The 12,694-nt window shown below is 40.0% G+C and overlaps 2 protein-coding genes across 2 annotated transcripts; one reads left to right on the top strand and one right to left on the bottom strand.

The window, feature by feature from the left end:
- The first annotated feature begins 1,381 nt into the window (after nt 1-1,381).
- On the top strand, nt 1,382-4,143 carry LOC113135283 (tryptase). The gene is made up of 6 exons (XM_026315176.2): nt 1,382-1,480; nt 1,734-1,748; nt 1,957-2,119; nt 2,362-2,630; nt 2,963-3,111; nt 3,315-4,143. Exons 1-6 carry the CDS (start codon nt 1,426-1,428, stop codon nt 3,642-3,644), a joined length of 981 nt encoding a protein of 326 aa, XP_026170961.1. The 5' UTR covers nt 1,382-1,425; the 3' UTR covers nt 3,645-4,143.
- A 4,434-nt stretch (nt 4,144-8,577) lies between these two features.
- On the bottom strand, nt 8,578-12,417 carry aldoab (aldolase a, fructose-bisphosphate, b). Its single transcript, XM_026314977.1, has 7 exons — nt 12,284-12,417; nt 11,016-11,134; nt 10,437-10,703; nt 10,190-10,350; nt 9,518-9,776; nt 9,156-9,355; nt 8,578-8,989 (listed from the first exon to the last, which is right to left on the bottom strand). Exons 2-7 carry the CDS (start codon nt 11,125-11,127, stop codon nt 8,897-8,899), a joined length of 1,092 nt encoding a protein of 363 aa, XP_026170762.1. The 5' UTR covers nt 11,128-11,134; nt 12,284-12,417; the 3' UTR covers nt 8,578-8,896.
- Between the last annotated feature and the right edge of the window lie 277 nt (nt 12,418-12,694).

Below are 12,694 nucleotides of genomic sequence, written 5' to 3'. Positions count from 1 at the left end.
ATACATTGCACCAAACCAAGACTAAGGGATTAAAGCTGGGATTTTCCACTTATCAGGTTAAATTAAACTAAATTGCTATGTAAGTGTGTTCTTTTCAGCTAGCCTGCTCCAGAGCAGGTTAATCATCAGGCTATAATTATGCTGAGTGAATTATCTCTTAGTTGAGCTGTCAGTCCTATGAAATGAATTTTAATTCCTTAATTCCAGTGACTTCTGTGAATATGTTGGTTCATTTTAATTGTCCTGTATTACAATACTCCAGATCAGACTGTTGTCATTTTCCATCCATCCATCCGTTTTCTATACCCGCTTTTTCCTGAACCAGGGTCACAGGGATCTGCTGGAGCCTATCCCAGCTCTCTTTGGGTGGAAGGCAGGGGTCCACCCTGGACAGGTCCCCAGTCCATCACAGGGCCACATAGAGACAAACAACCTCACACACTCACACTCACTCCTGTGGGCAATTTAGAGTCACCAATCAACCTGACATACATGTTTTTGGACTGTGGGAGGAAACCTGGAGAAAACTGTTGTCATTTTAATTGTAGTAATTATTTTTATATTCATAGTCATTATTACTGTCAGGCCTAGTGTTTTATAACTAATGTTAATGAAGATTGCAGTTCATAATGCTGTCAGAGGATTGTTGAATACATAACCTATATTATGGTATTTGTTGGGATTATGACACATGCAAAGTCGGTTTAGGTTAAATCCATGACAAGGGCAAAATGTAGTATATACAGACTAAAGTCTCATTCATGAGTTTCCACACAGAAGTGTGTCCTTTGTTGGACAAGGTAGTGTTAATACATAGCATTCAGGCACGAAGGAGTCTTTAGGGACAGGTACAGGGGCAGGGACAGACTCATCGGTCTTTGCAGACAAATATCTGTCTGAGTGGTAGGACCTATAGATTCCCAGGTGATGACATTCAATATTTTTGTACCTTGCATTATGGGGTGAGGACACTTTCACTTATCTTCAGGAGGCAGTTTGAGGCTATAAAGTTGATTTTTTTGGTTAAGGTAAAAATGAGGTTTTGGTTTGGAGACAGCTTTTAGATCACAGGTTGATTCTGTATCGAACTTCAGGAGTTAGGTGTTATGCTTGCACAGAATATTTTACGGACATGGGTGTGAAACTTGGCTCCCTGCAGAATGTAAAAGCAACAATGTTTGGCTTGTTTCTCTTCTATGTCAGGTTTAATGACAGTGGAAATAAAAGAACATTCCCGTCCAGCTTCAGAAGAACAGTATGAAATGTGGTCAGGGTTAATTATTGCAGAAGGTATGAGGAGTCAAGAAAAACAGGTTTGAGTTGGAACAGGTTGTTGTAAATGTACCGATGACTGGTTGAGATATAATAAAACATAAATCACAAAGACGTTCTGCACCTACATCAAACAAGCAGTGACAGTGCAGAATGGCAGCCTGGACTACATTGATACTCTTAATGTGTGCAGTCCTCACTGAGCAAGGTGAGTTACCAATTTATTAGAGACACCTCTACAGCCTACTTTAAACCATCAAGTCTTTCTTTTTTAAAACATAGGTTTAGCGTTTGTTATTTTGGAGGTTTTGATTCAAAATGATGGTTATTTTTTGAGTCTGGAAACAGCTGGGACTCTAGTGCCATCTTGTGGCTGTAGCTACACATTTGTACTATACTAACAATTCTGTTCATGATGAAATTTTAATGTTAAAGTAACATTGTATTTGTCTTCTCTACAGGGGCAAAGGCTCAGGGTAAGTGCAGTCACTTTTCATATATTCCATACAGCCATCATGATGTAAATGCTCAGGAGATGCACTGGAACTACTGTATGAAAGCAACAATAAAAATAACAGCAACATTAAAAATAACAGCTACAAAGAAGAAACATCTAGTGTGACACATGATTCAACCTACTTTTCCTCTATATGCACTGACACTTTGTTGTCTACACTCTGTCAGACTGTGGCGTGGCACCTCTTAAGACCAGGATTGTGGGTGGTGCAAATGCCACAGCTGGGTCATGGCCCTGGCAGGTCAGCATACACTTTACTGGCACCCACATTTGTGGAGGAACCCTTATCAACAACCAGTGGGTCCTCACAGCCGCCCACTGCATCGACTCGTAAGACACACTCATCAGGCTCTATATGGGCTTACGTTTCTCTTTCAAATCATTAGGAGCCTTTTGCACTTATATACCTTAAACTTACATAGTGTAGTTGTTGATCTGTTTCATTGTTTTCCAAATGAATTATAAATACAGTCAACATATTGCTAAACTTATTATTGGGTTAGTCTGTAAAAAGAGACTGAATTCTGACTTCATCGATTTATTTAATGAGTCTTATTTTAAATGTACTGTAGAACAACACTGACAAATTGGACCCTCTACTTTGGAAGAGTGATTCAGAATGGCACTAATCTTCATGAGGTGAACCATAATTTGTCTAAAATTGTCGTCCATCCAAATTATAACAATTCGCTGTACAACAATGACATTGCCCTGATGAAGCTCAGCAGCCCCATCACTTTCACTGACTACATCCGGCCTGTCTGCCTGGCAAGTAACTCCAGCCAGCTCTACAACTCCACCCCCTGCTGGGCCACTGGCTGGGGTCAACTTACAGCAAAACGTGAGTATCCTTTGATTTAGAATAGTTGGGGGCTTTGTATCAATTCTCAGGGTATTCTGAGCCACTCATATTTTCATTTCTCCTTCTGTCTTTGTTTGAGGAATTAGTAAATAAAGTAACTCCACATTCAGAAATGATTCATGCCATGGACCAAAGTGATGGACCAAATATAAGATAAACTGACTTTGCCATCCAGAGCCATGTACTAGTGTGGCTAAAAATCCACATCGCGTGTGCTTCATCGCGTGTGCTTCTAGGACACAATTGTATTGATAAATTACACATTGTTGAAATTGGATGGTGACAGAGCAATGTCATACTCTCTCCAACAGAAACACTTCCACCTACTCAGCCACTGCAGGAAGTTCAGATTCCTGTTATTGGAAATAAGCAATGCAGCTGTGATTACCTCTCTGTAGAAGTTGCAAACATCACTTCTAATATGATGTGCGCTGGGCAAGCAGGCAAAGGAGTATGCATGGTAAAAAATAGATCTCTTTTCTACAATATCACTTGTGGGACTGACTAGTTTTGAAGTTTCATCCTTACTTGCCAGTCCCAAAACACAAGAATAAATTCCTATAAACTTGGACATACAGTTAAAATACTGTTGTTAATGATACTTACTATCCCTCAGTAATTTAAACTGAAGAGAATAAATTGAATGTGTCTCCACTTTTTCAGGGGGACTCTGGTGGACCTTTGCAATGCAAACAAGGCTCCGTGTGGATCCAGGCTGGTGTTGTAAGTTTTGGAGTACCTTGTGCCACGGGTAGTTTTCCTGAAGTCTACACCCGAATATCTGAGTACCAGACCTGGATCACAGGCCAAGTGGCTGAGTCAAATGTCAGCTTTGTGACATTCACCTCCAACGGCACCAACCAAGACAGCAGCTTTGTGTGCCGCAGCACAACCACAGCAGCTCCATCTTCTGCAGTACGATCCACTGTAAATGAGCTTGCATTAATTGTTATCTATGTGACAGTGTTTCTGCACCATGCTGTAGCTCCGTAGTGCATTTTTGCCCTAACAATTTGTCAACTTCTTCTATTGTTTTTCTCTTTGAAATCATTTTACAAAATTTTATGTTCTACTTAAGGGCAGCTAATTCTTTCCTATTGGCTTATTTTAATGTAACACAAACATTTAACACTCACACTTTCTCTAATGGTATGAAATCATTCACGCTATTAGTTATTGCGTCATGCTGCACAAACTATTGTTGTATATGATTGTTGTAAATTGTACTCGTTTAAAAAGCATTTAGTACAGTGCTCTTTTATGTTGGCTGTAGTTTGGTGTAATAAGTCAATATGTAATTCATTTTTAATGTCTGGTCCTAATGGAGCACAGATTAGGACACATGCTGTTTTAAAACATATATAAAATTGAATAAAACCCAAAGTGGCTACATCATTGAAGTAACTCAAGTGAGAAGAGCAACAGAAATAATATCACCACAATTGTATTAACTATAATTTTGTATAATAACCAGATCAGGGGGTTCACCTGACAAATCACAGCGCTGGATTACGATGAAAATAAATCCTGTAAATTCAACATTGCATAATAAATCAGTCTTATTCATTGATTTGCAGCATCACTTACATCGGTGTTAACAAAACTATAAAGCAACATCAACAAAAGTGTCAGAGCAAAATTTAAAAGTGAAGTTACTGTTAAGTTGTTTGGAATCAGTCGGCAAACCCTCTTAGGTTTTCTTCAAATGTGAGGCAAAGGCAAAAGCACCAACCTCCTGAACAACAGTTTAAGGGATTGACCATGGTCCGGGCACATTGTTTAAGGTGTTCAGAATCCAGTACAACAGGTCTGGTTTGGAACAGGTTGTTGTACATGTGCAGTACTGTCAGTGCACAGGAATGTGTTTGAGAAATAATAAAAGATAAATCACAAAGACTTTCTGGACTGAGCAAGGTGAATTACCAATTTATTAGGGACACCTCTGCAGCCTACTTTAAATCACTAAATCATACTTTTTAGAGCACATATGCAGTGTTTGGGAGGTTTTGATTCAAAATGATGGTTATTTTTTGAGTATGTAGTTATTGGTGAATTATGTTATTTTACACAACAGAGAATATTAAACACATCTGAATAAAATACAGGTTTTATATAAACAGGCTTTGTGGCAGGGCTGCTGTATTGTTTAGAGCTATCAGATCATGATTTCACAGTGGTGGTAACTATTTTAATTATGATTAAACTACTGAGAGATTTGTTAAGTGTCTACACAGTAAGTGTTTAATAGACTTCAGCTTTTACCTGTTTATTTGATTTTGATATTGATGTTGATATATCATATATATATATACTTGGATACTTTACTTACCATTACATGACTTTCAGAGGCTCTAGTTTATTCTAGCTAAGTTTCAGTCTACATTGAACAGTCGACAGTTTTGTGTGGTGTAAATCACTGTGCATATCTCAGTCAGGTTTCTGTTGCAAAAGACAGTTTTAATCCCAGTCTGACTTACTTTTTTAATAATTACATTCTGTTCATAGTTTGAAAACTAAATATAAGTTATTTAACATTAATCCAATAGTAACCTTAAACTGTACTGTGGGAAATAAGAGAGTGATGATTCTTTTTTTCTGGGGTGAAGATTGAAAAAACTCCCAGCTGTAACAGTTCGGGTCAAGGAAAAACATCTTTATGTTCTGGATTTGAGCATTAAAGGGTGTAACATAAAATCTACGGAACTGGAGTTTCTAACGAAATATTTATTTTTCACTTCTTCTCGGTGACCATATTTAGCCTGGTCGACACGGCTAAACATAACAATCTCACCAAAACAAAAGTAAACCCGACAGGGAGAAAACATGAAATCAACACTGAGTGTAAGGGACACAGTAGACATCCTGTTGAATACACTCTTCTTCAGGCTTATAAAAAAAAAATATATAGAGCCACCTTGTGGTGTCGCCACACAACTGCATGCTCTGTGAGTGTTACAAGGGGCAGAGTGATACATGACAACTGAAAAGAAAACAAAAAAGATTTAATTAAACACATAAAATAACGAGATAATGACAGACTAATGCAACAAAAATAAATCCAAAAAACTGTGACCAAACACCAAATCAAAACATTACAGTGATGATGTGCAGTATTTTGAAAATGCCTGAAGCTTTTCTTGCCAACATAAATGTGAACAAAAAAGAATTTATTACCAGCTCAGCCTCATAAAGAGGAAACAGCTGGAACAGCAGGGTTTGTTTCATGAATATCAGCTGTTGTAAAGAGGTTTTTGATGCTTGTTTGTGTGACTTACCAACACACGCATGTAATATTTTAAAATGCAGGTTGGTTTTATTGCTGCAGTAAAGAACGCAGCAATTATAACACGTCAGTCATGTCAATAATGATTTTTGCTCTGTCAACAGGCCACAGACTGGAATTATAAATTTGACAACATAGTTAAAAAGACAGGAGACATGTAACAAGAATAAAAACAGTAAAATTAACCACAGGACTGATGAATACAGAAATTAATTAACATAAAACTGTGCAGTGACCAAAACATTCAGCCACAAATTTCAGGAAATGGTTTGTGTTCTCTAAATCTACATCTTAAATTTCTAAAAAACAGGAAGTTTGTATGGTTTGACTATAAATTTATTAAACCCAAACTCATTTTTCCACTGTGAATTAATGTACCAAACCAAAATGCTGCAGTGATGTGTCAAACTTTTATAAAAGTATTGGGTCATTCTGAAAACGTCTCAACCATTGTTGTGCCTAAACAAATATAACAAGATAAAGTATTGAGAAAAACTGACAGGTACCAGCTCATCTCAGCTGGAACTCTAGTGCCACCTTGTGACTGCAGCTACACATTTCTACAATACTAATAATTGTGCTGCTCATGACAAGATACTTTGGGTCTAACAATTAAATACACACGCTGAGCAATACACAAGTAAGGTCTCATCTGTGTTCTCTACAGGGGCAAAGGCTCAGGGTAAGTGCAGTCACTTTTCATATATTCCATACAACCATCATGATGTAAATGCTCAGGAGATGCACTGGAATTACTGTATGAAAGCAACAATAAAAATAACAGCTACAAACAAGAAACATCTAGTGTGACACATGATTCAACCTACTTTTCCTCTATATGCACTGACACTTTGTTGTCTACACTCTGTCAGACTGTGGCGTGGCACCTCTTAAGACCAGGATTGTGGGTGGTGCAAATGCCACAGCTGGGTCATGGCCCTGGCAGGTCAGCATACACTTTACTGGCACCCACATTTGTGGAGGAACCCTTATCAACAACCAGTGGGTCCAGATTTCTCTTTCGGATCATTAGGAGCCTTCACAGAGTCAAAACATGTGATCAAATTGTTGTTGATAAAAACTGATACGAACTCTTGTACCAGAAGACCAAGAGCAACATTTGGCAGCATTGCACATAAAGAACACACAAATATGCAAATATCAACAATAAAATCCACACATTCTGTCCTACCAGAGGAAAATCTGCAGCCAGCATTAGTGTCTCAGTGATAAGTTTGCATGGCACATGTCACAGGTCTGACACACAGACACTTATGTTTACCCCAAGTGCCAGAAAGAACATGCAAACTCCACACAGAGAGGCCCCAGGATGTGCAGGATTTGAACCCTAGAACCTTCTTTCTGTGAGGAAACAGTGCTAACCACTGCACAACCTGCAGAAAAAAATCCACTAAACCACATTTAAGTTGATAACAACAGAAAGCACAGAGACAATGTCTTATTAAAAGCATCTGGGTAGCAACTGTGAAAGAAGGACACTGAACTGATTTGCTATTTAGACAGCCTGACCAAATAAGCAGCACATGTTGCTGGGACTTTTTCTCAGGTCCCTCAAGTCCAGCTGGGATTGCTCTGAGCTTTGGATAAACCCAGGACTCAAAGCAATTTCAGTCTGAACAAACCTGGAACAGATGTGGACTAGAGAAAAGTGCAACTGGACTTGAGTGTAGTTGTTTTTTTCTCTCTTTTCAAAAAGAGAAGTGTTTGTTCAAAGTACTGTGGGTCACACTCTTAGATTCTGCTATTACATAGTAGAGGAAATGAAAACCACCAATGTAAGTTGCAATTTCTGAACTGCCATAAGTTTAACATACAGCACAGTTGCTCTTTCTTTAGCCTTAAAAGACTCAGCCACAGCCATAGTTGTTGATCTAACTCATAGAAATTGAGTTCACTGAATTGTCTGTCTAAACACACACTTTAGTCGTCTGGACCTCAGTGTGTTCTCCATCAAAAAGTACTTTTGGTTTGTGTTTTCCAAATGAACTATAAATACAGTAAACATATTGCTAAACTTATTCAAAGTCAATAGATAATAGCAGGATGGGTTAGTCTGTAAAAAGACAATGAATTCTGACTTCATCGATTTATTTAATGAGTCTTATTTTAAATGTAGAAAAACACTGGGCCCTCTACTTGGGAAGAGTGACACAAGGTGAGATGTGGCTAAAATCACTGCCAATCCAAACCATAACAACTCACTGCAAGACAACGACATTGCCCTGATGAAGCTCAGCAGCCCCATCCCTTTCACTGACTACATCCGGCCTGTCTGCCTGGCAAGTAACTCCAGCCAGCTCTACAATTCCACCCCCTGCTGGGCCACTGGCTGGGGGAGATATTTTATTGCATCATGCTCAATCACAAGTTAAAGCCGTATACTCTAAATATTAGAGTACCAGTCAAGCAGAAACAATGTCAACTCAGCATCTCTCGACTCGTTATGCTCATAGAGGTGCGGAGACAAATCATTTTTAAAGTTTAGATCATTTAAAGAGATGATTTTTATTTGTTGATGAAAGACACAGGAAACATGTAAAAACACATTTTGGAAAACTGCAGTTTGTATGTGTCCCTTGATATAATTTTGACTCAAAAAGAAAGAAGAAATAAGGCAAAATATTAGGGTACAATACTTTATTCCATGGTTTCAGTACAAATTCTATACTGCATTTGGTGTAATCAGACCAAGGAAACATAGCACAGGTTCTGTAAAAACATGGTGGGAATCTTCACCTGAAAAAAGGTGTTTAAAAATAAAAGGTAAGGGAATGGAGGCAGAACATCTCACTCTCCAGATTTTTTTTTAACCAAGATCTTGTAAAAATGCTGCTGTTCAGTAGCAGAGAGACAGTCATCGGCTGTGTCTATGAGGACATGCCCTTTTCAGTGGTGACGTAATAATACTGGGAAGAAGGTGCAAAGGGGATGGTGTCCATGCTTAGTAAGCGTGGTTGGCCACAAACAGTGACTCTCCACCAGCAGCACTGGTTCCAGAGGAAGCGTATTTGCCCTGGCAGGCCTGGCTGTTAGCCTGTAAGGGGTAAAAAGGTAACGGTTATTGAAGGCACAATTCACCACTTAAGTTTAATGCTAACGGTCCATACATTTCTCTGAACAAGACTTTACCACAGCATCTGTATAACACATTGCTAGATATGGATAGACCTTTAATGACATTTAATTATATCGACACGTACCAGAGCTCTCTTGACAAATTCCTCCTGGCATGCCTTTCCATTCTCCTTCTTGCCACCCCAGGCTTTGAGGGCAGAGGCCTGCAGGGCACGGCCATATGAGAAGGTCAGAGCCCAAGGCCTGTGCAGAGGGCACTGATTCATGGCATTCAAATTGACAGAGGCTTCTTCCTCACTCTGGCCACCAGACAAGAAGGTAATGCCTGTATAGGAAGAGCGTGAGAGTGAAGCACCATACTACTCCGAACATCTTCGTGAATTTCATGCAGACTATTTAACTACATATTTAGTGTTTAAGCAACAAAAACCAAATTGTCTGCAATGTTTGCACATCAACAAGAGAATATTTTGTGCATCGAGCTGACCAGGGACTGCAGGGGGGACAGTGCGGCGCAGGGCAGTAACAGTTGCCATGGCAATTTCCTGGTTGCTGTACTTGTGTGAGCAGGAGTGTCCAGGGGTGACCATGTTGGGCTTGAGCAGGGTGCCCTCCAGGTAGACGTGGTGGTCGGACAGGGCCTTATAGACAGCAGCCAGGACCTTCTCAGTTACGTACTGGCAGCGCTTCAGGTCGTGGTCCCCATCAGGGAGAATCTCAGGCTCGACGATGGGGACGATGCCATGCTGAGGAAGAAAGGGACGAAAATACTCAAAAAGACTATTTTAGCAATACAGTTATCTATCAAAGGCCAGTTGTTAACGAGCTGGAAAGAAACCGAAATGCTGAAACATTTGCACTGGCTTGGCTCTGAAGTTTCAGGTGACTCCTGATACATATACTTCAGCAAGGAAGTGACACACAAAGCAAAAACCACCACTGAGCCTTGTATTACAATAGACTAAGTGCATGTAATAGAAGTTGATATAATGTAGCTAACAGACATTGACAAGTCATTTAATGTGATTTAGTTAATATTTCAACAAGCATTTCTGTGTTCTTCTATGATAAAACTTATAGAGCCACGGAGCTTGAAAAATTATGTACAAAACTTGACAAGACTTCAAACTGATTTCAGGAACCATGTGTTGTGTCTAACCATTTGGCAGATGCTGGCATAGCGGGCCAAGACATTTGCATTCTCTATGATGGCCAGTCTTGAGGGAGTGGTGGGGGTGATCTTCAGCACACAGCGCCACTTGGCAAAGTCCGCACCGTCCTTCTTGTACTGGGCACAGCGCTCATACAGTCCATCAAGACCTGTGAAGGAGGTAGACAACTTAGACAAAGGTATTAGAAGACGGTGATGCATTTTCCTCTTGTGTCTAAATCTGGTCTTCGCTCACCCTGGGTGGTTGTCTCGCCGTTGGTTCCGGCCAGGGGGACAACACCTTTGTCAACCTTGATGCCCACAACCATGCCCCTTTCTTTGAGGTACTGGGGGAAGGGCTTGCCATCATCGGTCTTCTGGTACATGGTCTCATGGAAGAGGATAACGCCACCAATGCAGGGTGCGACGCGGTCATCAGCGGTGAAGAGGAGCTGGCGGTACAGCCTCCTGTTCTCCTCAGTGTTCTCAGCGTTGATGCTCTGGAAGCGCTTAGCCACGCTCCCTGCAAGGTTGCAGACACAGATAAGAAAGAAGATTGTGATTGTGTATATATTTGCAGACGCTTGCAGACAATTTCCTGTTTGGTTCGTAGATATACATAATTATGCCAGTTACAGTCAGAGCTATGTGCCTTAATATTGTACATTCTTTTAATATTACATAAATAAAATACAGTATAAGTACCAGCTCTGTTACTGCTTTACTGTTCCTTTTCAGGTGAATGCTGGATATCCTAAGTCATTCGCTGACATTTTTCAACAATTAACTTATATTTGATTTAATCTATAATGCTAAATTTCTTTAAATTATTTACCGGTGGACTCATCTGCAGCAAGGATTCCCTTGCCGGGAGCGACAATCCTGTGAGCAATATCGCTGAGCTCCTTCTTCTGCTCAGGAGTGAGGAAGGGGTATGCGTGAGGCATCCTGACTCTGGGTAGAACCAAGGATAAGGTAATAGAGAAATACAGTATTTAGTTAGCTAATGGGGAAGACACAGGGCTAAAACTCTATGAAGACAAAGGGTAAAAGTTCAGTGAAATCGAATCTGCAACGCTTGACATTTGAGGTTGTGGTCTCTTGAGAATGTATGAGAAAACTGCTAGATGAAAGAAGACGGGGTCACGTTCATTGTGAATCAACCCTTGTAAACCATACGTGTTCTGACATTTTCCTGTCTGGTTTCTATAGATGAAAGATTCCAAGCAGTTGTCTTGACTGTGTGATCACAGTAACTACTACACTAAATAAGGCACTTCATATAGTAGAATTACACACTATTCCCCAGGCTTAATATGCCACAGCACAAGGGATCCAATGTCAGAGACAAGCATGTGGGTGACCTATTCCTCTTTCCACTTTAGCCTCTTAGCCATGACATTTCTGTTTCTCTTCACTGCTCTCTTCACTCCCCATTCCTTATCACACACCCCCTTCACACACCCCCACAACCGCACCCCATCTGTGCTTCAACTATCAATAGGCTGGACTAAATATATATATGCTGTGCAGCTGCAAGCCTGTGAAAATGCAATGGCTCTGCAAGACAGCATGTTTAGAAGTTACATGCTGTACCGGAAGATTACTATAGACTGGACACATTTAGACAGTTTTAAATAGGGGTATAGACACACTAGTGACTGTGACTCAGACTGTGTCTGACTGACCCCCCTCACGAACAAAGCAATGGAAACTTTGCAGCAATGTGTATTACAAAGAAAACAAACTGCGCTATGTAAAAATGCAAAATACATTCCCTTGCAAAACAAATTAATTAAATTGCAGAGTGAAGTAATTCTTCAGTGACTAGTCAATGTTTTGTGTTAAAGATTAAGATGTTTCCATTTTAGTGTACCAGAGGTAATATGTCTGTAGTGTAAAGGTGGCTTCTATACTCTAGGTTTCACATAAACCACAAACTTGTTGGGACCAAGGTATTAGTGCAGTATGATCTGAATTAAACAACTGTGTGAAGGATTGTGAGCTTTGCAACTCATAAGAACAAAAATATTAAACAGGTAACACAAAAAGTGAATTAAATCAATGGAATTATCTCAGTCAATAAAATTTCTGTTCTTTTACCTTTGAGTTTAGGAGGAGAGCTGAGAGAAGAGAGAGGGAGGGAGAAGATCCGGCCTTCGTCTGCGACACCCCTCCAGTCTGCTGGCCCTTGTATTTATCCTCCCATTGTGACCCCTCACATTTCAGCTGTGCAGCTATAAAAAGAACAGGATGCAACCAGAGATGGCTCATGACATTCAGAGAGACTGGAGCTGAGTAACATGGCGGTGCGCTGCCAGTTAAAGGGCAAAGACTGTTTCAGTGTATGGCGGAGAGAGAGCAACAGGCTTACTGGAGTATGGGAAGTGTAGGGAGAAAACAAGTCGAAATTTTGCTTAATAGTATATAAAATGTTACCCAGAAATATTTGATAAAACAAGACACAGTTGAATTAGTCAGACTTTGACGTCACTGTTTCCTATATGATCTTTA

Source organism: Mastacembelus armatus, chromosome 19 (assembly GCF_900324485.2).
Source record: "Mastacembelus armatus chromosome 19, fMasArm1.2, whole genome shotgun sequence".
Taxonomy (NCBI): domain Eukaryota; kingdom Metazoa; phylum Chordata; class Actinopteri; order Synbranchiformes; family Mastacembelidae; genus Mastacembelus; species Mastacembelus armatus.
Note: the sequence above shows the minus strand (reverse complement) of the source record. Positions and strands in the feature narration are given on the sequence as shown.

Excerpts from the sequence above, each read along its gene's own strand:
- aldoab (XM_026314977.1), bottom strand. The coding sequence starts at position 11,127 with ATGCCTCACGCATACCCCTTCCTCACTCCTGAGCAGAAGAAGGAGCTC. Across the intron at positions 10,704-11,015 it reads TGCTGCAGATGAGTCCACCG|GGAGCGTGGCTAAGCGCTTC; the intron begins GTAAATAATTTA and ends GCAACCTTGCAG. Across the intron at positions 10,351-10,436 it reads CGGCGAGACAACCACCCAGG|GTCTTGATGGACTGTATGAG; the intron begins GTGAGCGAAGAC and ends CCTCCTTCACAG.
- LOC113135283 (XM_026315176.2), top strand. The coding sequence starts at position 1,426 with ATGGCAGCCTGGACTACATTGATACTCTTAATGTGTGCAGTCCTCACT. Across the intron at positions 2,120-2,361 it reads GCCGCCCACTGCATCGACTC|AACAACACTGACAAATTGGA; the intron begins GTAAGACACACT and ends AATGTACTGTAG. Across the intron at positions 3,112-3,314 it reads CAGGCAAAGGAGTATGCATG|GGGGACTCTGGTGGACCTTT; the intron begins GTAAAAAATAGA and ends CCACTTTTTCAG.